Source organism: Gadus morhua, chromosome 3 (genome assembly GCF_902167405.1).
Source record: "Gadus morhua chromosome 3, gadMor3.0, whole genome shotgun sequence".
In the NCBI taxonomy this organism is placed as follows: Eukaryota; Metazoa; Chordata; class Actinopteri; order Gadiformes; family Gadidae; genus Gadus; species Gadus morhua.
In genome coordinates, this window is record NC_044050.1 from 21,632,831 (window position 1) to 21,653,164 (window position 20,334).

The 20,334-nt window shown below is 46.5% G+C and overlaps 2 protein-coding genes across 6 annotated transcripts; both read left to right on the top strand.

Annotated features, from left to right (window-relative positions):
- Window positions 1-719: 719 nt before the first annotated feature.
- On the top strand, window positions 720-12,678 carry qtgal (queuosine-tRNA galactosyltransferase). Of its 4 annotated transcripts, none has more exons than XM_030352077.1 (13): window positions 720-1,071; window positions 1,252-1,368; window positions 1,668-1,767; window positions 1,853-1,917; window positions 2,072-2,161; window positions 4,492-4,557; window positions 6,002-6,097; window positions 8,948-9,043; window positions 9,466-9,590; window positions 10,291-10,426; window positions 10,539-10,607; window positions 10,765-10,839; window positions 11,770-12,678. In XM_030352077.1, exons 6-13 carry the CDS (start codon window positions 4,501-4,503, stop codon window positions 11,848-11,850), a joined length of 735 nt encoding a protein of 244 aa, XP_030207937.1. In that variant the 5' UTR covers window positions 720-1,071; window positions 1,252-1,368; window positions 1,668-1,767; window positions 1,853-1,917; window positions 2,072-2,161; window positions 4,492-4,500; the 3' UTR covers window positions 11,851-12,678. The 4 variants fall into 4 exon arrangements, with proteins under 4 accessions (XP_030207937.1, XP_030207933.1, XP_030207935.1 ...); XM_030352073.1 differs by lacking the exon at window positions 2,072-2,161 and having other exon boundaries at window positions 720-823; window positions 946-1,071; XM_030352075.1 differs by lacking the exon at window positions 2,072-2,161.
- Window positions 11,970-20,334, top strand: metrnlb (meteorin like, glial cell differentiation regulator b). 2 transcript variants are annotated; one of them, XM_030352078.1, is made up of 6 exons: window positions 11,970-12,094; window positions 12,824-12,988; window positions 16,472-16,655; window positions 17,219-17,444; window positions 18,499-18,558; window positions 18,750-20,334. In XM_030352078.1, the coding sequence occupies exons 2-6, from the start codon at window positions 12,870-12,872 to the stop codon at window positions 19,145-19,147; spliced, it is 987 nt and encodes a 328-aa protein (XP_030207938.1). In that variant the 5' UTR covers window positions 11,970-12,094; window positions 12,824-12,869; the 3' UTR covers window positions 19,148-20,334. The 2 variants fall into 2 exon arrangements, with proteins under 2 accessions (XP_030207938.1, XP_030207939.1); XM_030352079.1 differs by lacking the exons at window positions 11,970-12,094; window positions 12,824-12,988 and adding an exon at window positions 15,168-15,734.

Here is a 20,334-nt window from a genome sequence, read left to right on the forward strand (position 1 = left end):
TACTCAATAAACATGAGCAGTCAATGGAAAAGAGTCATTTAATCTCTCATCTGTGATGGTTCTTTGTTGCATGTGTGTGTGTGTGTGTGTGTGTGTGTGTGTGTGTGTGTGTGTGTGTGTGTGTGTGTGTGTGTGTGTGTGTGTGTGTGTGTGTGTGTGTGTGTGCTGTAAAACGATTAGTCTAATCAAGAATGGGTCAAATATGGCAGCAATTATGTTGATGACACACACATACACGCACACCACCACGCACACACACATACATGCGCACCACCACGCACACACACACATACATGCGCACAAACACACAAACGGTCCCTCACTTTTTTCTCTCTAATCAGGGTCAGACAGGATGCATCTGTGTCTGTCTGTCTGTCTGTCTGTCTGTCTGTCTGTCTGTCTGTCTGTCTGTCTGTCTGTCTGTCTGTCTGCTTGTGCGGGTGAGTATTACAGAAACATGAGTTGATGACATACAAATGAAACAAGTTTGGATATGAAAACTGCAAATGCTTCAAATTATAATTAAATCTTGATAACTTGACAATATATAGAAACATTATGGTTTCTACTTTCTAGGCCGACTGCTAGTGCTCTATTTACAGGATTCACATTATTGTGGGCGGGATACTCACGTCAGAGTTCAATTGATTGACGGCACTCTAGAGCAAATCCAGAGCGCATCCGTACATTTTGTTAGCCAATGAGCAACTGGATTTTTGTATTTGCGGAAGTATATTCAGACACGTTTTTGTACGGAGATATTAGATTCATAATGTTATTATTTCAAGAGTCCGTCTCGTTTAAGTATATACCCAACAGTAAAGTGCGGACATAATGTTTTCTGTCTCCAGTGTTTTATATGTTGCAGTTATTTCGTTTTTGTATTATCAGTGACACATGCACATCAAATAATTCGCTCCGGTTTGTGACTCCAACGTTGTTTAGATGACTAGCGTCCCTCCAGACCCTACATTTGGTGGGGAAGAGGAAAGCATTTGTCTACCAAAGCGCCCACGGATGGAGGAGTGTGAAGTGGAAACTGGGGACACCCGGAGGACCACAGTGGACGTGGTGAGGTGTTAAACGTTGATTGCAATTGGTGACACACTAAATCACAATAAAGCTTGAGTGTTTCTGTATAACTAGCGATATTATTTTCGAATTCATATAGTATGACTATAGTAACTTACTTAACCCTATTGAATACTGAAAGTCGAAAACATGATCTCTTTGCTCCCTTTTCCTTCCTAGTCTGTAATCATACCGGTGCACAACGCGTCCTGTTGGCTGGAGGAGTGTCTACAGGCGGTTTTAAACCAGGACTTCACCGGTTCTTTGGAGCTGTCTGTGTATGATGACGCCAGCACTGTGAGTAATCTGAGTGCAGTGTGTGAATAACACACACTGTGCACTATGAAGAAATAGATCAACCATAAAGTTAACAAGAACACAAGAAAGCTCTAAAAATGAAAGCTCTTTTTAACTCCTCAAAAAAAGAAAGAAAAGCATGTCAAGCGTAGATCTTCCTGATATTACCAATATATAGTCCCTTTATAAAGACGTAGGGTTAATTTAGAACTGTGTGTGTGTGTGTGTGTGTGTGTGTGTGTGTGTGTGTGTGTGTGTGTGTGTGTGTGTGTGTGTGTGTGTGTGCTCCTAACCTTAAGGATGCCTCCAGAGCAGTGCTTGAGAGTTGGAAGGAGAAGTTTGAAGCCAAGGCCGTTTCCATGGTGATCTCTGGTCATCACTCGGCTCAACCCAGAGGAGGTAAGTCAGCACAATGTAATATTATTATACTTTGTTTCAAATGCCCACAGCAGGAACACAGACTGGATGATTGTGTTTCTTTCAGTGGGTTATGCCAAAAACCAGGCAATACGTCAAAGTTCTGGACGTTACCTGTGCTTTCAGGATGCGGTAAGTGTGTGTGTGGGCATGTGTGTTATGCTTTAGTGGGCTTTTTGACACGCTTGCAGTTTATATTCTGAAAGAGACCTTAATGATGGTGAATTATTGGAGCCACGGGACAATAAACTACATGCTTTACATTGTAACACTGCTCTGTCCTCAGTAAGACATGGCTTTATGAGTTTGACCAGCACTCCCGGCAACTATTTACAATGGAGCTTTCCTGCAGACTATTGCGTCAGCTCAATGAAATGTAAGCCACATGCAGGGAACTTATTCCCTAAAGCGACACCTATTGCACTGAGGGTGCACTCACACTAGGCCATCTGGCCATGGCCGTTGGCCGTTTTCACACCTAACTGTGCTCAATTGGCCCCATTGTTCTCTGGCCTGCACTCACACTAGGCCATCTGGTCGTGGCCGTTGGCCGTCGCAACTGTGGCCTGGCCACGGTAGGCTCTTGTACATACGTCATCACGTCGTAACATGTCATCACCAAGCGTCTGCTGCATGGACCATAATCAAGTCTGCCGCCAGTCAGAGTTTTAACAACAATGGACAACAACACAGAGAACACAGTTCGCACTTTGCTGAGTCTTTTGCTTATTTGGAGCCGTTCTCAGATAGAGCCCACACTCACTGGTGGTTTTTTCGAGTACGCAAACAAGCGTAAACATCCATTGACGCCATGTTTACCGTTTACCGTTTAATAATAAAGGCTCGTCGCCTTTATTATGTCCATGGTCGTCGCATGGACTATACGTCATCCAGCTCAGGTTGCGTAGCCGTGCGTGTGCGCGTGTCGGCTCATTAGCATCTGTACCGTAGCGGCCCGTACCGTAGCAACACACCTCTCCCAAGTGGCCAAATTGGCCTGGGCCCCGTTTCCCGATAACGATGGATCTTCGCTCGTACGATCATTCTCCCGATGGATCTTGCGATCCATCGATAATTTCTTTGGAGCGTTTCCCGAAACTCCTCTTAACGTGAACGCGCATTCGCTGCACTCACGACGTCGTAGGATTGTAACTGTCTACTGACACGGTGCTTAAATGGGTTAAAATATATCCCCATCAAGGACAACAGCAGAGTAGCCTACGAAAAAAATAGACTGCAATTATATGAATGCTAAAGACATTAAAACACAATTGATTAGGCTTAAACCGACATATATCAGTCCTAATCCTGAATGCACTGTGCGTTTCACGGCATTTTCCCCCCTGAAATAATTCCATATGACAAAAAATTAAAAATAGCTTGTGTGACAACTACATTTATCTTAATGGGCTGATTTCTGAAACATGCTTTGCGCAGCAAAGAGAGCCGACTTAATCTGATTCCGCATAAGGGTTTCCTTGATTGATAATTTGATTGGCTATAAAAGCCCCTCCGGAAATAGGGTAAGGTATGTATTGATGAGGAATACAACGAAGCCCACCGTCTGGCCCGGTGCATCGTTGAGCGCACGATCGGGAGGTGGAAGTTGCGCTTTAGATGCCTTCACAAGTCAGGCGGAGGGCTCCAGTTTTCGCCGGCCAAGTCATGCGCCGTGATATGTGTGACGGCTATGTTGCACAACATTGCAGCTAAGGCTGGGGTGGCATTGCTTGAACCGGAGGACGCTGAGGACGATGACGACGAGGAAGATCGGTGTGAGGACGGCCTCCCTCATAACTACGCGGCTGGTTTTCATGCGCGTCGAAGAGTGATTGAGACTTTTTTTTAACCCCCTCCACCCTCCCACATGTCACTAAACATTCCCGTCAACGTGACCAATCCCCACCATATCCCAGCCTTTTGCCTGCTCCTTTGCTTGTTTTTTATAATTTATTTTATTTCTTTATTTTTAATTTTTTTAATTGTATTTTATTTTGTACATTATTTTATGCTACGTTTTATGAGTAGCCTATGTCAGTCTGCACAAATCCCCCCACTTTCTCTCACACATTTTGAGTGCCCTGCCTGCGCAAACATTTTCTGGACTGTCCCGTTTTATTTTGGCCATTTTAACATCTTTATTAATAAATTAATTAATAATCTTTATTAATTACCAAACTAAGAACATAAAGGCGCAATGCGTTTTACTAAAACGCATCCAATAGACGGAATGTCCGATGGTGTCGCCACTGAGGCTATAGCTGACGATTCTCTTAGAGTCCTACGAGTACCTACGAGCACCCCTGGAGTACTCGTTAGCTACGAGCGTTTTCAAGACGTTCGTTCCCCACGATGCTTTCGGGAAACGCGGTGAAAACTCTACGATGCCCTTTCGACGCACTTCACGATCCACTTAGGCTAACGACGCTTTCGGGAAACGGGGCCCTGGCCTGGCCAGACTGGCCACACTCACACTGGCAGATTTGAGCACGGTTAGGTGTGAAAACGGCCACGGCCACGGCCAGATGGCCTAGTGTCAGTGCACCCTGACTATTGCATAGATCATGGAAGTCACTATGCCTGATTGATATCATACCGAATGTTAACATTGAATATGAAAATCAAATGATCAATCGAGGGGCATCGAATCGCATGTTATTTGTTTGGTTCACACGTGTCCCCCTATGCCCTGTCCGTGTGTCCCAGGATGACGTCATGCTGTCCCAGCGCGTCAGTCTCCAGTACGCAGCGGCCCTCCTCCAGCCCCACGCTGTAGGCTTCTCCTCTTCCCTCCTCCCCTGTTTCTCCCTTGTCTTTTCTTCAGTATGTGTGTGTGCGTGGGTGGGTGGGTGGGTGGGTGCGTGGGTGCGTGCGTGGGTGCGTGCGTGGGTGCGTGCGTGCGTGCGTGCGTGCACACTAATCCCTATAAATGCACGATGAGGAGACCTATGACCGCCCGTGTTGAGTCCCTAGCTGTTTAGAGGACTCACTTTTTAAAAGTAGAAAGTATTTTAGGCCAACCTTTTAATGTTCGTGAAAGGGACGGGGTCAGGTTGGAAGAGTAAATAGTAGAGCTGTCAAGCGATTAAAATATTTAATCACATTAATGTCATAGTTAACTCTAATTAATCGCGATTAATCGCAAATTCTTTTTCTATGCTAAATATCCCTTGATTTTCTTGTCCCATAATTCTTCTCATTTTAATTCTCTTATCAACATGGTGAAGTGCATCGGCTTGCCTTGTGCAAATGATTTTTTATTTTATAACAACATTGGCATATACACTGATCAAAACAGGACGATACAAAAAAAGAGCCTATAGTGCAATTAAACGACTGCTTTGAACAAATGTCATTTGAACATAGCAGTCAGGCTACTGCTTCTTTTTTTTTTTTTTTTTTATAAAATAATTGCGTTAATCGCGCGATAAAAAATTTAACGCCGTTAAATTTGATTTGCGTTAACGCCGTTAATAACGCGTTTAACTGACAGCTCTAGTAAATAGTAAATAATAATTAAAAGAAAAAAAAAATTCATGCATCGATAGTGTTTATTTCTTCAGCTTTAGGGAGCCCTTGCAGTAACATCGAAAAATGCAAACACAATCTTTTAAATTTGAGTGTAACGTAAACTTGTGACGGCGCCTCATTAATTCACTCCTATTGGCTGGATTAAAGGAAGTACACTCACACATGCAGAATCCAAGAAATCCAGAGCTCTCATTTCTGGCGTGTGTGTGTGTGTGTGTGTGCGTGTGCGTGTGCGTGTGCGTGTGCGTGTGCGTGTGCGTGCGTGCGTGCGTGTGTGTGCGTGTGTGTGTGTGTGTGTGTGTGTGAGGCTCGCCGAGCAGGAAGGCGTATCCGGGGCTGAGGCTGGCTGGTGGGTTGCCAGGTCAGAGGTGAAGGGTCGTGGGTGTGTGGGCGGTTGGAGCAGCGGGCCAGACAGCAGGCTTGCTGCCGAGCATAAACAACCCGCCCCGCTCCGTAGGATGGGCTGTTTTTGTATTTGATCCAGGGATACCATTGTTCTCCCTGTTCTGTTTCTCTGTATGTGCGTTTGTAATAACACATCCATCCCTCCATGTCCTGTCGATTTCCTCTGTGATAATAAGACTGTTGCAATCTAATGTGTGTGTGTGTGTGTGTGTGTGTGTGTGTGTGTGTGTGTGTGTGTGTGTGTGTGTGTGTGTTATGTATCGATATGTGTTCCTGGAAGCTGATTGGCTGTGGAGTGCGCCGTGTTCCTGAGGGATCCACCGAGCGCTACACACGCTGGATCAACTCCATCACCCCGGAGCAGCTCCTCACTCAGGTGCCCGGCCCGCCACTGTGTGCACGAGGCCCACGTGCACAAGTACATGCGTGCATGCGTGCATGTATGTATTCGTGCGCGTGTGTATGTGTGCCGTCAGAGAGGGTCACGAAGGTTCATGTGCCAGGAGGCGGTAGGGTCAAATAGAAACAGGATATGTACCTGCGGTCTACTCTTTTTTTTTCCACGGAAATAGGAATGCACTCCGGGCGGGGGACCCGGTGTTGGTGCACCCCTCTCTCTCGACCCCTCTCTGCCCACCCCTCTCTCCCCGTCCTCCCCTTAACCCCATCCCCACCGAGGGCAGGCCAGAGGAAGCACTGGCCCTGCCAGTAAATGAGCCAGTGAGGCTAGCTGGCGGACGGTGGAAACTGTTGCTTATGGAGCAGAAGCAGTGTTATTGTTTTTGGACTAGAAACGCCACTGTGTATGGGTGTGGGTGTGTGGATGTGGGTGTGTGTGTGCGGCTCGTGTTGGATGAACCTTAACATAATAACAGTTTCTTTGTTTGACGGTCGGAAGGGTTTGTGTTTTTTGTTGAACGTTACACACTATAAACACAATTGGCCACTATTCAATGTTGCATTATACATCTATTTTATCTTTCAACCTCTACCCTAGAGCTTCATGGGCTGTGGTAGAATGTATAAAATTAGGAAGGAATATAAAAGCAACATTATGAGAGGCGGTACATGTTGAACTTGTATCACGTGTCAATTAAATCTGCAGGTACACATTGTCAATAAATGGTGTATGATATTAACCTTTGCTGTTTGATTCAAACGACTGGCTACGATCACCAGGGAGGTCAATAGTGCGGGATTTGTACACTGGATTTGTTTTTTTGGCTAACAGCTGAACGCCTTAACCTGAAGTAGCATTTGCTTGGAGCCAGGTAATGGCTAAATATGCATACAATTCGACTATTTCATGAATACAGTCCTTTTTTTATGTATTCTAATTATATTCTAAGCACTTGGGTTTTTTATCTGTTGATCCTTTGGAGAAAACACACTGTAACCGTGGAAACAACAGAACCAGAGAACAAACTGAGCTCTCTCTCTCTCTCTCTCTCTCTCTCTCTCTCTCTCTCTCTCTCTCTCTCTCTCTCTCTCTCTCTCTCTCTCTCTCTCTCTCTCTCTCTCTCTCTCTCTCTCTCTCTCTCCACGTTTTGCTGCTCACTTTTTCACTAAATTGTACTTTTGTCAGACACACACGCGTATATTCTAATTATATTCTAAGCACTTGGGTTTTTTATCTGTTGATCCTTTGGAGAAAACACACTGTAACCGTGGAAACAACAGAACCAGAGAACAAACTGAGCTCTCTCTCTCTCTCTCTCTCTCTCTCTCTCTCTCTCTCTCTCTCTCTCTCTCTCTCTCTCTCTCTCTCCACGTTTTGCTGCTCACTTTTTCACTAAATTGTACTTTTGTCAGACACACACGCGTCTGTTTAGCTCCTCAGCCTAAATGACAGGGTGTATCCTCATGATATGACATTTCATGGAGGGTCAGGTGACCTCCTAGATTCTGCGCCCAGACGTCCGACTCCCCCCCGTCTCCTTCCTTTTCTATAATTATACTCTATTTTCTCCAGCACTCCTTATGGATAAAACTAGCAGCAGAATCACTCCGTTGTTTAGCTGTGTGTGTGTGTGTGTGTGTGTGTGTGTGTGTGTGTGTGTGTGTGTGTGTGTGTGTGTGTGTGTGTGTGTGTGTGTGTGTGTGTGTGTGTGTGTGTGTGGACCCTGAGTTCTCAGCTGAAGGCCATTAGATATGGTTCTCTATAACATCGCTCATTCCTTTTTTTCTCTTCATTTCTGTAGTTTTTATTTTTTTTGGACCCATGACTTTCAAGAGAGGAACATTTTGACCATCTGTTACTCTTGTTAAATCCAGATGTTTCATTGCTGATTCCATCTGTATACAAATCGGCCTGAGAAGCCATTTTGTGGAGGATGAGACCACATTCACCTAGAATGAACCTGAAATGCAAAAAAAACAGATTCACCATTTCAATGAAAATAGCGACACAAAAAAAAGACAGGAGCAGAGATGGCGGTCGGAAATGGAAATGAGGTGTGGGCAGTATTGCTGACAAGGGGCTTCGGGTGGCATGTGGGTTATGGTAAAGGGGGACGGGGGCTCACAATTACATTGTGCTGACTTACCTCCTCTGGTTGTTGGCTAACTCTGGTTGTTGGCTAACTGTTGGCTTGATCACAAACTCCCTTAGCCATGCGGACTGAAGCCATTAAGGAGAATAATAAGGATATATAATTCCTTGTTTGTGTACAATAAGTCCCAATAACCATTAAACGCATGCAGTCCGTGCCCTGAAAGCCCATGTACCAGGTTGTAGTTTCTGGTGAACCCCTAAGGCTGCAGCTGGTCTGGCAGCAGCCAGTGCCAGGCCCAGTATCATTCCCAGGCCTGGTCACGGTACAGGCAGAATAAACAAATAGAGAAAATTGGTTGGGAAAAAAGAACTGGTGGTGGATTTGAAATACTTTTTGTTTGATGATACTTGTTTGTTAAAGGATAAGCCTTTTAGATGCGTGCCCCACTTCCCTTTTGAAAGGAGTGAACGCAAAAGGATCGCATGTGATTCTCTGTAATGGTCGCTTGTAATCACTGTATGGCTGTATGGCAATCACTGTACGGTCAACACCGTTGTGCTCAAAGTTGAGTAGTGTGTTTTCATTGTGCTTATTTCACACCAAATATCAAAGATCACACTTTATATCACTGGATAAGAACTTTATATAAAAAGAGAAGTCGATTCGTAGGGCATTTAGTGTGTAGTTTTTGTGTGTGACTGTTTGTGTTGTTAATAGTGCATCATCCGCAGGTGTACACCTCTCACGGACCAACGGTGATCATGCCCACGTGGTTCTGCTCCAGAGACTGGTTCTGCCAAGTGGGACCCTTCGACGAGGGAGGCAAGGTGCGAGCCTGGGCCAGGAGCTCTGCAGGCCATCTCTCTTCAGAAGAGCTCACCGGCTTTTAACTGTGAAACAAAGTGGCATACACCATCATCCCGTCGCTACCCTCCAACCATCATACACCCTCACCACATCAAGTTTCCTCAATTTGGGTTGAATAATAATGATAAAGCGTATAAAGGTCAACAAAAACACATTAGAAAGAAAGAACAATAAGAAAGAGAGAAAATAAATATTGTTTTTCCGACCAATAGGAAACCTTCTCAATACAATGCATTAGCTTGCTCTTTCAGTCCATTCCTGCACCATTCTCCAGCCTCATGGTCTATTTCTGTTACTGTCGCTGTAATGAGTGTACCGTAGGTGCGCTCATCATGATGACCTCTCTTTGCGTGACCTCACCTTGAACCCGTCGCCTCTGCAGGGGGTCCCGGAGGACCTGCTCTTCTTCTACCAGAGCCTCCGTCAGGGGGGAGGCGTGGCCAGGGTGGAGCAGTGTATGCTGGTCTATCGCTACCACGAGCAAGCCGCAACGCACTCTGTGCTTGAGTAAGCCCCTTTCTCCCCGTGCATGTGCACACATGCTTTCGCGAAGCACACACACACACACACACACACACACACACACACACACACACACACACACACACACACACACACACACACACACACAGGAGCATCTTGTCTTCTGCTTGCTCGTTGCTCCCCTACTGCCTGCATCCTCTGTCAGCAACGTGTGTTGTGTTCTTTCTGAGATGGTTTGTGCACATGGACACATCTGGTAGGACACACACACGCACACACCCACATGTGGTTGTCTAGTTGTGGGATTCCCAAGCAGATACTCAGGAATGCACTCACTTTCAGTCACTTTCCCAGCATACGACTCAGAAATTCCTCCCATTCCTTTTGCGCTCGGTATGTTGGGGTCCCGGACACCAGGGTGGAGGCGGGGCCTGTCTGAGAACGACCTGAGAGGGATGGGGGCGGGGGCAGTGTTGGCTGAGGTGGGGGTCGACTGGACCGGGGGTCAAGTCGCTGAGGGTCTGTGTACAGTGACCCCAGTCACAATTTCCCTTCTTTTTGAAACACGCTTTTGAGATGATTATGTAGGGACAATCCAATTAACGTTCTCACAAGAACACACTGAGAGGGTTGATGTGTAGGTGTGTGTCTTTTGTCCTTGTTTTTCTATCTGCTGAAGGTAAGGGTTCATGGTATTTCTCGACTCCATTGACATTCCTTCCAGGGAAACTATTTGGAAGTTGCGCGTGGACTTCTTACAGGAGCGGGTCCTCAGCCAATGGGAAAGCTTCACCATATGGAATGCTGGGAAGCAGGGACGGAAGCTCTACCGAAGCCTTAGCCCGGCCAATCAGAAGAAGGTACTCACCGGGCCTCGAGACTTGTACTAGAACGCTTGTAATCATGTAAACGATGGGATACATTGGTGGCTGGCTGCAGTCCTTGTTTCTGATACGATGTTCTATTTCTCAGGTGAGGGCTTTCTGTGACGTGGATGAGAACAAGATCCAAAAGGGCTTCTACACTTATCAGGACTCCAAGGTGGGAAATGGGTGCACTAACTGTGGATATTGAGTCCAGAGGCTCTACTGAGTTTAGGCCTGAGACAGGCAGGCCAGTAACGCATGTACAGTCTAACTCAGGTCTTCTCCATCATTTGATGCAAGACTATTTCACTTCACATCTGTTTCCACCTCAGGAAAGGCCGAAGCCCAGGATCCCAGTTCTGCATTACAGAGAAGCCTCTTCGCCATTCATCATATGCGTGAAATTGGCAAGTAGTGTGTGTGTGTGTGTGTGTGTGTGTGTGTGTGTGTTTCCGCCCATGCATGATTGTGACCATGCATTGTTATTTTATGAGATTGTTCTTCCCTTAGGCTTTATGTTATGTATTGATAGTATGGGATGTGACACACACACACACACACACACACACACACACACACACACACACACACACACACACACACACACACACACACACACACACACACACACACACACACACACACACATTTGGCAGCTCTTCATTCAAAGCCCTTAAACTTAATAAGTTAAACTATTTGTCTATCCATACGTAGTATTGTGTCTAGGATTACCGTTGTATTGCTTCTTACTTCATTCAAAGTTACTTCATACACAGTGCAGGGACGGGGAGGAGTAGTCAAGCAGACAGTTAATTGGCTATTTATCTCAGACCCCCACCTCCAGGGGGTCCTGATTGGCCAATTTGGGAAATAGGAGCAGTTATAATTTTTGGGGGCCTGGGTTCAATCAGCCTTTGCCCAGGACAACCCCGTTCATGTCTTACACACACACACACACACACACACACACACACACACACACACACACACACACACACACACACACACACACACACACACACACCTGGATACAATCAGACAGACGCTGATTTAAAGAGTGGTTCTAAGCTTCTTACTGAACCCTTAACTGGTAGAATTGTGGCCATTTGTCTTGGCTAAATATAATTTCCGTCTTTGGATTGACACGGATCATAGCCTAAACCATACAATTCACCAAGCAGGAAGAGACCTAGATGTGTGTGGAATGAGACAATATCGCTCAATAGAACGTTTCTCATTTATGATGACAATAATTGTGAATCAGGGTGTTTTCATGAAGATACAGCAAATATAGAATATGTTTTCTTCTAAAACTGGTCCTTCTTCCTTTTAACCAGGACATGACAGAGGGTGTGTTGGAGAATAACCTGAAGAGTCTGCAGCTGACTGAAGGAGTGGACTATTACCATTTTAACTGAGAACACGGCCAACTACTGTAGCCCTGGCAGAGACCACAGTGCAGTACTGTAGCCCTGGAAGACATAGAAGGGGGAGAAACTTGGGCATTACTTGCCCTACACAATCCCTTTTCATTCTTCAGGCACAGGCACAGGCACAGAGAGAGAGAGAGAGTGCAGAGGTGGACTGGACAACCTTGAGGTGAAGGACATCAGCAAGATGGAGTTTTTAACATGACGGCTGCTGGGCTGAGGTGGACTCAAGGTAACTTGTGTTGGTGGGGTCATGGTGAACACATAATGCCAAGCAAGTGACCGAAAACGCTGTGTGCCATTATTTCACCCCATCCAATTTCATGTCTTTTTTGTGAGTTTTTTTTAACAAATGTTAATGTCTTACACTTTTTAGCATTTGTCTAAAATGAAATCTGAACGGTTTTAATGGTTTTATAGAACAATAACTGAATATGATGGACTGAAAGTAATTATCGTTGGTGACAGAGAAGCAAACCTTTACCAAACATTGGGAGCGATGGTTGCAAATTACACTTCCCATGGTCACCAAGAGGCCAGGACCATTGAGAAAATAACATTCCCACGTCGTTTTGGGTTGATGCTGGGTGATTTCCCATCGTTTGTTAAACCTCGGTGTTGTGCTGACTCATAAATATAAAAACACTGAGGTTCAAAGGGGAGGCCTTTTACTTGATCAGTCAGGAGTTTGCACGGCTGCCCTTTACAATACTAACCGTCAAATAAATACAATTTTGTTGGATTTCCTTATTGTCCCCTGAAATCCCTTTTGAATTTGCAGTTTACCTGTAATAAATAAATGTGAGACGAACTGTACTTTCAATGTTTTAATGAGTAGGAGGGGAAATTAATTATATTCATCTATGAGTTGAAGGTTTCATGATTTCGCAAAAAAGAAACCCTGCAGCATTCAGCCAACATGTGTAGCCCCCATGCATGTGTAACACAGGCCTCCTTTCAGTCCCCTAAGGTCCAGCTCAGCTCCGACTCCTTTTGCCAGTCATGTTATGGAACCCCAAAAACAATGGGCCCTTGAAGGAAAGCACAGTGCCGGAGCTGTAAACACGACACAGACACACAACCGGGGCTTAATCGACCACACGGAGAGGAGATTTGCTATCACAAGGTAAACAAACAGTTTCGTTAGAAATCTCCCTCCTTATGTTTCTTGGGTTAGGGTAGTGGTCCTTCTTACAGTAAACCTGACCGCTGCAGTGTGTTGGGAAACAGCTGGGTGGAAAGCAGGGAAACAGACGTGTGTATTTCCATCGGGGGTCACTGAGGGACAGATTACACCCGATGGATCTACCCCTGTGCCATCTTCTTGCATTATAAACCGATAAATAATCATTACTCAAAATATCTATATTTGATCTTTCAAAGACAGTTTTTGAAAAGTCAAAGGTTTGTTATACTATAAGCAGCGATTTAAAACAGCGGTGAAAGAAGTGGAGATACCCAGAAAGAGAGGGAAGGGGCTTGTCATCCCTCACGCCGATAGATCACACACACACACACACACACACACACACACACACACACACACACGTACACACACACACACACACACACACACACACACACACACACACACACACACACACACACACAAAAATATACAGATACACAGACCTACCCCAGCGGAACCACCCAAGTGCTGAGAAAACTATCACATCTGCTTAGCACCTACTCGCCAGCCCCCGGAGTCAGACCCCCACCCTTCTCTCCTGATACCCCTCCAAACACAAGGCTCGTACACAGCTCTCTGGCCAGGGAACTTTGAACTCTTTTGTTTTTTCTGGATTTTAGCTGTTTTTTGAACATAGACCTACACATTTATATCAGGGATTTTTTTTCTTCTATATATGGTTGTAAGGACTGCAGCACTTCTATTTGTACCCTCTCACAATCGTGTATCCCAGAAAGGGGGCCGTCTGACATGAATGAAACTGCCTTTGATAAACGCAATTAGGAAGAAATTGGCCGTACATGAGATTTAACTCCACTAGTAAGGACTTGGTTTGCTCCAGAGAATGACCAGAGATGTACATTTCTTAGCTTATTCGTCACTCACTCTGTCTGTCTGAGACCATTAGCCTGGATAACACACGCCAACACAAACACATTCCTCTAAGGAACATCACCCTGAAGCCCGGAGAGCGCGCGCGCGCGCGCGCACACACACACACACACACACACACACACACACACACACACACACACACACACACACACACACACACACACACTGGAGCAGACACACACTGGAGCAGACACACACACACAGACTGAAGCCGACACACCTACACACACACAAGACTCCCTGGCATGGGAGCTGATAGCAGAAGAGTATTTGAGAGCCAGAGGTCAGACACTCGAGGCTTTTTCCGTCATCTGAGACTTTCTCCGTCCCTCGGGGTCCTGGTTTTAACACCTCTTTATCATGTCCCCTGCTGCTCCGGCCCAGTCTGTGTGTGGATCAGTTCATGTAGGGGGGAGGGAGAGCCCCCCCTCCGGCCCCCCCTCCATTACAGTTCGGCGTGTGCCGTGGACTGATGACAGACGTTCCTCCTGTCAGCATTTTTGAAGAGAGCCAGGTGACCGTGGAGGTGGAGGGGGAGGGGGGGGTGGAGAAGCACGAAGGGTCAAACACAACTGAACATGACGTCAACACCATGAGGAGATTCTTCTGGGGTGACTTGATGAGAGAAAGTGGACTAGGCAGAACGTCTAGTTGGAAACAATGGAGCCCTGTACATATTCAAATTTTCGATTCATAAATAATTTACTCTAAATGTCGTATATTTAGGATTTACCCCCTCCTCACCCTTCTAGGTGAGCTGGTGTTATTTGTGCGTGTGATAGGGAATTCAATGGGGAGAGAGCATAGGGGGGGGGGGTTTGGTATGCTCTCCGAATAAGTTACATTGCTGAAGCTTGTTGTGGGAATGTGACAGGTCAGTAACATACCTACCGCTCCGACTGTTTTCTCACGGGAAAACAACCCGGGAACCGAATGGTGGGACGTACGTGTGACTTTTCCCTATGTCTGGTCCGTCTTTATTCTGGGTTTGAATGGCGCATGCCTACGTATGTGTGAGACCTTTTTATTTATTTTATAAATATCAGAGGGAACTTAGAGCATTTGCTCTGTTTGGAATAGAAAAAAGTCATAAATAAAGAATATAAAATATACAACCCCAAAACAAAGTTAGTAATACACATGTGGGGGTAGAAAATATGCAAATATAGGCACTGTCCTACATCAAGTACACCGAAACATACGAAATGGCTCAAAAGCTGTTAATATTGTACATGGCATTGAAAGGTGAATTTTGAACATTGCACATTGATGCATGCATGGATGCATATGACTCATTTTCAATGGAATAATATAACCCGTTTGTTTGCTAATCCAAGAATATACGGGAGGCCTACATGAGGCTCACAGCACATGAGCGCAGTCGGGGAAATGCGTGGGCGTGGTATGGAGTGGGCGCGCTATGAGCAGTCAGCTGCTGGCACGCGCTCTGGGCGGCTGCCGGATTGAATGGTGAGCAGTGACGTGCTCCAGGAGTCCTGATTTTAACTACTTATCTCCTCAATGGCTCAACACTGCCGCTCAAAACACATCGTGCAAAGATCGTAGTCCGCATAGTATATCTTAGTCCAAACTAATATTTTGCACCGATTCTAATGACTTATGGTGTAATTGATTCGTCGTGGGAGTGAAAACTGCCTGATCCTTGGGACATAGCCTGCTTGAAGCGGTGAACCATGTTGTGGCTTTGGGTCGCGTATTGGAACGCAGCGGCGCTCCTCTGCGGGGCTGCGGCACAATATTCAAGTGACGAGTGCAGCTGGCGAGGAAGGTAACGTGATGAGCCAAGAACCAGTCGAATTGTGTATCGTAACATTATTATGAATGGATTTAGACTTAGCTTCTGTTTTGGATGTACGTAAACCAGATTTCATTTTTACCAATTTCATGTTTATTCTATAGCCTATATAGGCCTATTTCAATGATCATACTCACGCTTCATTTTATTTGTCTCATTTAATGTATCCTATTCGTATTCTTTTTGTGTTTAATGCATTTTAATGAAGATTTTGATGACAAGGAGAAATTTCTTTGAACCAAAACTTTTTACAGTAGACCTACTGTTTTTAACTATCAAGTGGAATTGATCATTTCAACTGCCATTATAAACGCATGATTATAGGGGCCAGTTTCATGTCTTATGTGTCTACTCAAACCAAATGGCAGACTTTGATCAGCGCCAGTCTCTTTCCTGCCGGCTATAAAACTAAAAGCTCGCTCTTCGCACTTCGAGGTTGTTAAGTTTTATGCCCCCCACACGTCTAACGATCTAATCAGTCACTGGTGTTGAATTACCATTGACTGGCGAAGATAAGAGAACAAACGAGTCAAAGCATTGAGAAAAAGGACTTTCAGTTTTATCTTCTTTATGAAACGCTTCTATTTTTCTGTGTAGTAGGCCTATCTATGTTTGGCAAACAGCCCAAACAGATGACATTGACATAGGGCCTATTTCCTAAAATAAAAAATAAAAATTCTTCAACTCCTTAATCTTCTTCCCGCATGTAGTGGCCTGAGTCACGAGCCCCACGTGAGAGACGTGGAGCAGATCTACCTGCGCTGTGCCCAGGGCTCCTTGACGTGGCTCTACCCTACCGGGGCCATCATCGTCAACCTGCGGCCCAACACTGAGCCGTCGTCCGGGGGCGCCGCCGGCCTCCACGCCTGCATCAAGCCACGGGCGGACTCCAAGGTCAGCCAGAAAGCTGCTCTAGGTCACTTTTGTGCTACTGCTCCCTACTCAATTGAAACATAATGTGAACTACAACGATTCTCAAGAATGAAACACGCCCATCCACCATTCAGTCCATGCATATATCTTTTATTATTTGTATAATATTTTTGCAATTTTATTTTTGCTCATCTGATCTATATGAAATATAATTTAAAGGGGTGATATTATGCCACAAGGTGTGCCATTACATGAGACATTTCAAGCCATTGGAGAATCTGCCTTTTGTTTTCCTAGATGTACGATGGATAGCTAAGCAACATTTTCTACAGTCCACTGGGTAGGCTGCGTACATTTAGGGGGACACTCCCAATTGCGATGTCACTAAGACATAGGGATTTTCAAACGCCTTGTAACGGCTAATCAAACTCACATCTGGTGCCATAATATCACCCCTTTAAGATGAGATGCGCTCTATTAATCCCACACGAAGCGCGACAAAAGCAGGACGAGAAGAACCGAACGCTCCAACAAACCCGCGACAGTGTCTAAAGTGTACCTGCACACCCGTCCCCGTCCACCAGGGGGCCCAGCTGTACCTGGAGCAGGCGGGGGGCCTGAGCGTCCTGCTGGGGGAGAGGGAGCAGGCCCTGGGGGCGGTGCGCTGCTTCAGCCTGGCCCAGGGCACGCTGTTTGTGGAGGCGGTGGCCCACACGGACATCAGCAGGAGGATCACGGCCTTCCAGTACGAGCTGGTGCCCAGCCAGGGGCCCGGGGCCAACATGTACCCCTACCTACACTCTGGCACAGGTGAGACGCGTGACGGGACCGGCTGCCATGGTTACCACCCAGGCGGCTCACAGACTTAAGGCTCAGTGATGGTTCCCACGTCGACGCAACGCAAGGACCACGCAGACGCACAGACGCATTCGTGGACCTGTTTTGGTTCTGCGTCGGGTTGAAGTGAGCGGACCAATCACAGCCCTTGCTGCTGCGTCGCCTCGACGCAAGGTTACAATTTTTGGGGAGAGCACGTCGGGCCCTTGCGGTTGACGTAAGGAGGCTCTGCAAGGGCCTGATGGGTCCGTAAACCTCCTTGCGTTGTGTCGACGTTGTGTCGCGTTGTGTCGACTAAGCCTTTACAGTGAATTCCGTTAGTGATCATTCGTGAGTGAGTAGGGGTGTTTGGATCTCGCTGGAGGATGCCTGTGGGTAGTCTTCGTATCCCAACCTTTTGTCTGGGATACGATCCCCCTTACCGCTATGCCGGGACATACACCCAACATGGACGTTGCTAATGTGTTTAAATCAGGTGTTTCCGTGTAGTCTCACCAGTAGTGGGAGCTAATGCAAAGTGACAGACAGACTGACGGCGCCGCTGACAGAGGTCAACACAAAGGAAGTAATTAGCTCCCGGGCTAATTAAGATGCCGCAGCACAAGCTGTGTGCTCCAGATCACGAGTAGTGTCTGGTTTAAAATAAACACGTGGGTTGGACGGTGCAGAAGCAGGCCCCACTACGAGTCTGGTTCCTTCTGTGTTCTCCCGCTTATTTGTTATACCTCATCGTCTCTTGTTTTCCACCTCCCCTCTCCCTCACCCTCAACCTCTGTCAGTCACCAGTCCCAGGCTCCCATTAAGGTTGAACCCAGGGGTCAAGCAATCAGCTCTTAGCTGTCAATCATGACCGTCTGGCGCAATGCATTGTGGGTAGCCCACCCATATAGCAGACGGCATTTCGGGGTATGGGGTTTTTGGCGGTAGAAAAAACGGCGGGTTAGTTGTTGTACCTGACGGGGCCAAAGGTTGATTTTCAGATTTTCATGGTTTGATTGGTATAAAACAATATTCCCCTTCCGCACAGCTTCCTGTAAACCATGTTCAGATGAGGAAGTCCTGATGGCTGTGTGTACCAGTGACTTTGGTAATTAATGAAACACACACACACACACACACACACACACACACACACACACACACACACACACACACACACACACACACACACACACACACACACACACCCACCACCACTGAACATAATCCTATTGCCATCAGCTTACTTTATATTGTGGTGTGATGTCTTTAAACCTCTTCCTTCCCCCTCCTCCACAGCGGGCAGGGGCTTCATACGAGGCGTGGTGAGCTCCCCCCCCCCCTCCCCCACCTCGTCGTTGGGGGCCGCTGGCGACGGCCACCTCTCCGCCGCGGTGAGCCTGAGTCGTCTCTTCCACCAGAAGAGCGCCGTGTTCTCCCGGAGTGGCGCCAGGGGGAGGTTGTGGCGCGGCCAGCTCAGCGTGCCCCTGCAGTGTGGGGCTGGAGGTGCAGCTGGTGGTGGTGGTGGTGGTGGAGGGGGGGTGTATCCTGGAGGGGACGACGAGTACCTGCTCACCGGCTCCGTTCACTTTGGGGAAGCGTGGCTGGGCTGCGCGCCGCGCTACAAGGACTTCCTGGCACGCTACCAAGCGGCGCAGGAAGCCCGTATTAACCCGTGTCAAGTGGACCTGACCTGAGAGAGAGAGAGAGCGCAAGCGTGCGTCTGCCTGCGCTTGTGAAGTATAACAATGGGAAAGGCCGACACGGAGGAAATACTTTTATTTTTAAAGGGGGGAGGGGACCAAAAAGGGAAACCAGGAAAAATGGGTTGTGTGGTAAACGTGGTCGTACGTTCCATGATCTTCAACACAGTCATCTATTCCATTTCGTCACCGTCGCTAAAACAAGAGCGTCGTTTCGAGAAGACAGGAGAGAAATGTGATGTTTTTACCGGTCTCCGATAACCAGTTCCTGGACGTTCTGCCCTGCTCCGATTGTTGGCATGGCGACAAAGCTCCCTTGGACAGACTCTTCGATGAAAGGAGGAGGGGAGGGGGCTCCGGCGTGTGTGTGTGTGTGTGTGTGTGTGTGTGTGTGTGTGTGTGTGTGTGTGTGTGTGTGTGTGTATGTGGCTGTTTGGAGGGCTTCGATTTCGATGAACGGTTTAAGCTTCTCGGAATCGTACATCTAGATACTCAGGCGTTATAACGCCACGGTGTGTGTACCGGTGTATACCTGTGGGGGCATACACGACGACTCTACTGAAAAGTATCACACAGTGTCAGTGGGACGTAGCCCTGGGCATGACCCCCCCCCCCCCCTTCCTAGAACTCTCAGCCCAAAATACTGGGTTTTAAATCTCAGTGTTTGAATTCCAGTTGAAACAGTGGGTTCACTTACCAGTCAAATGCATTACGGAGAAGAAATTATTGGTGAATTCCAGGCAGTGATTGGCTTCAACTGAAAACCTGTTGACAACAAATAATAAAAGGAATTATACTGTCTAGGATGTCACTAAAATACTTTAGTGTAGTTCTTTCCTAGTACAATTATAATGTTTAAAATGTGAACTACAAAACATTAGTAGAGTAATAATGGCAGAGTGAGCCATTTGCTTAAATTAATGCTGTAAATACCGTAGCTTGTAAATATTGTGCTCAATAGCTCATGCTCATGTGATCATGAAATGGTATGCTTTGAACAAAAGCTTTTTATACCGGTCCCTTCTTCTGACAGAAGTGTACAATATGCAGCTCTGTGAGTTTTATGTGTGCATGTGGATTATGGTTTGTGTGTGTGTGTGTGTGTGTGAGAGAGAGAGAGAGATTGTGATTGTGTATGTATGCATATACATTTGCTGTAGACAATAAAAACCTTTCCTGGA

Coding starts and splice junctions, on each gene's coding strand:
- qtgal (XM_030352073.1), top strand. CDS start 773: ATGTTATTATTTCAAGAGTCCGTCTCGTTTAAGTATATACCCAACAGT. Junction 1,918..4,491: donor ACCTGTGCTTTCAGGATGCG/GTAAGTGTGTGT, acceptor CGTGTGTCCCAG/GATGACGTCATGCTGTCCCA. Junction 10,427..10,538: donor GCCCGGCCAATCAGAAGAAG/GTACTCACCGGG, acceptor TCTATTTCTCAG/GTGAGGGCTTTCTGTGACGT.
- metrnlb (XM_030352078.1), top strand. CDS start 12,870: ATGGAACCCCAAAAACAATGGGCCCTTGAAGGAAAGCACAGTGCCGGA. Junction 17,445..18,498: donor CTACCTACACTCTGGCACAG/GTGAGACGCGTG, acceptor CCTTCCGCACAG/CTTCCTGTAAACCATGTTCA. Junction 18,559..18,749: donor TGTGTGTACCAGTGACTTTG/GTAATTAATGAA, acceptor CCTCCTCCACAG/CGGGCAGGGGCTTCATACGA.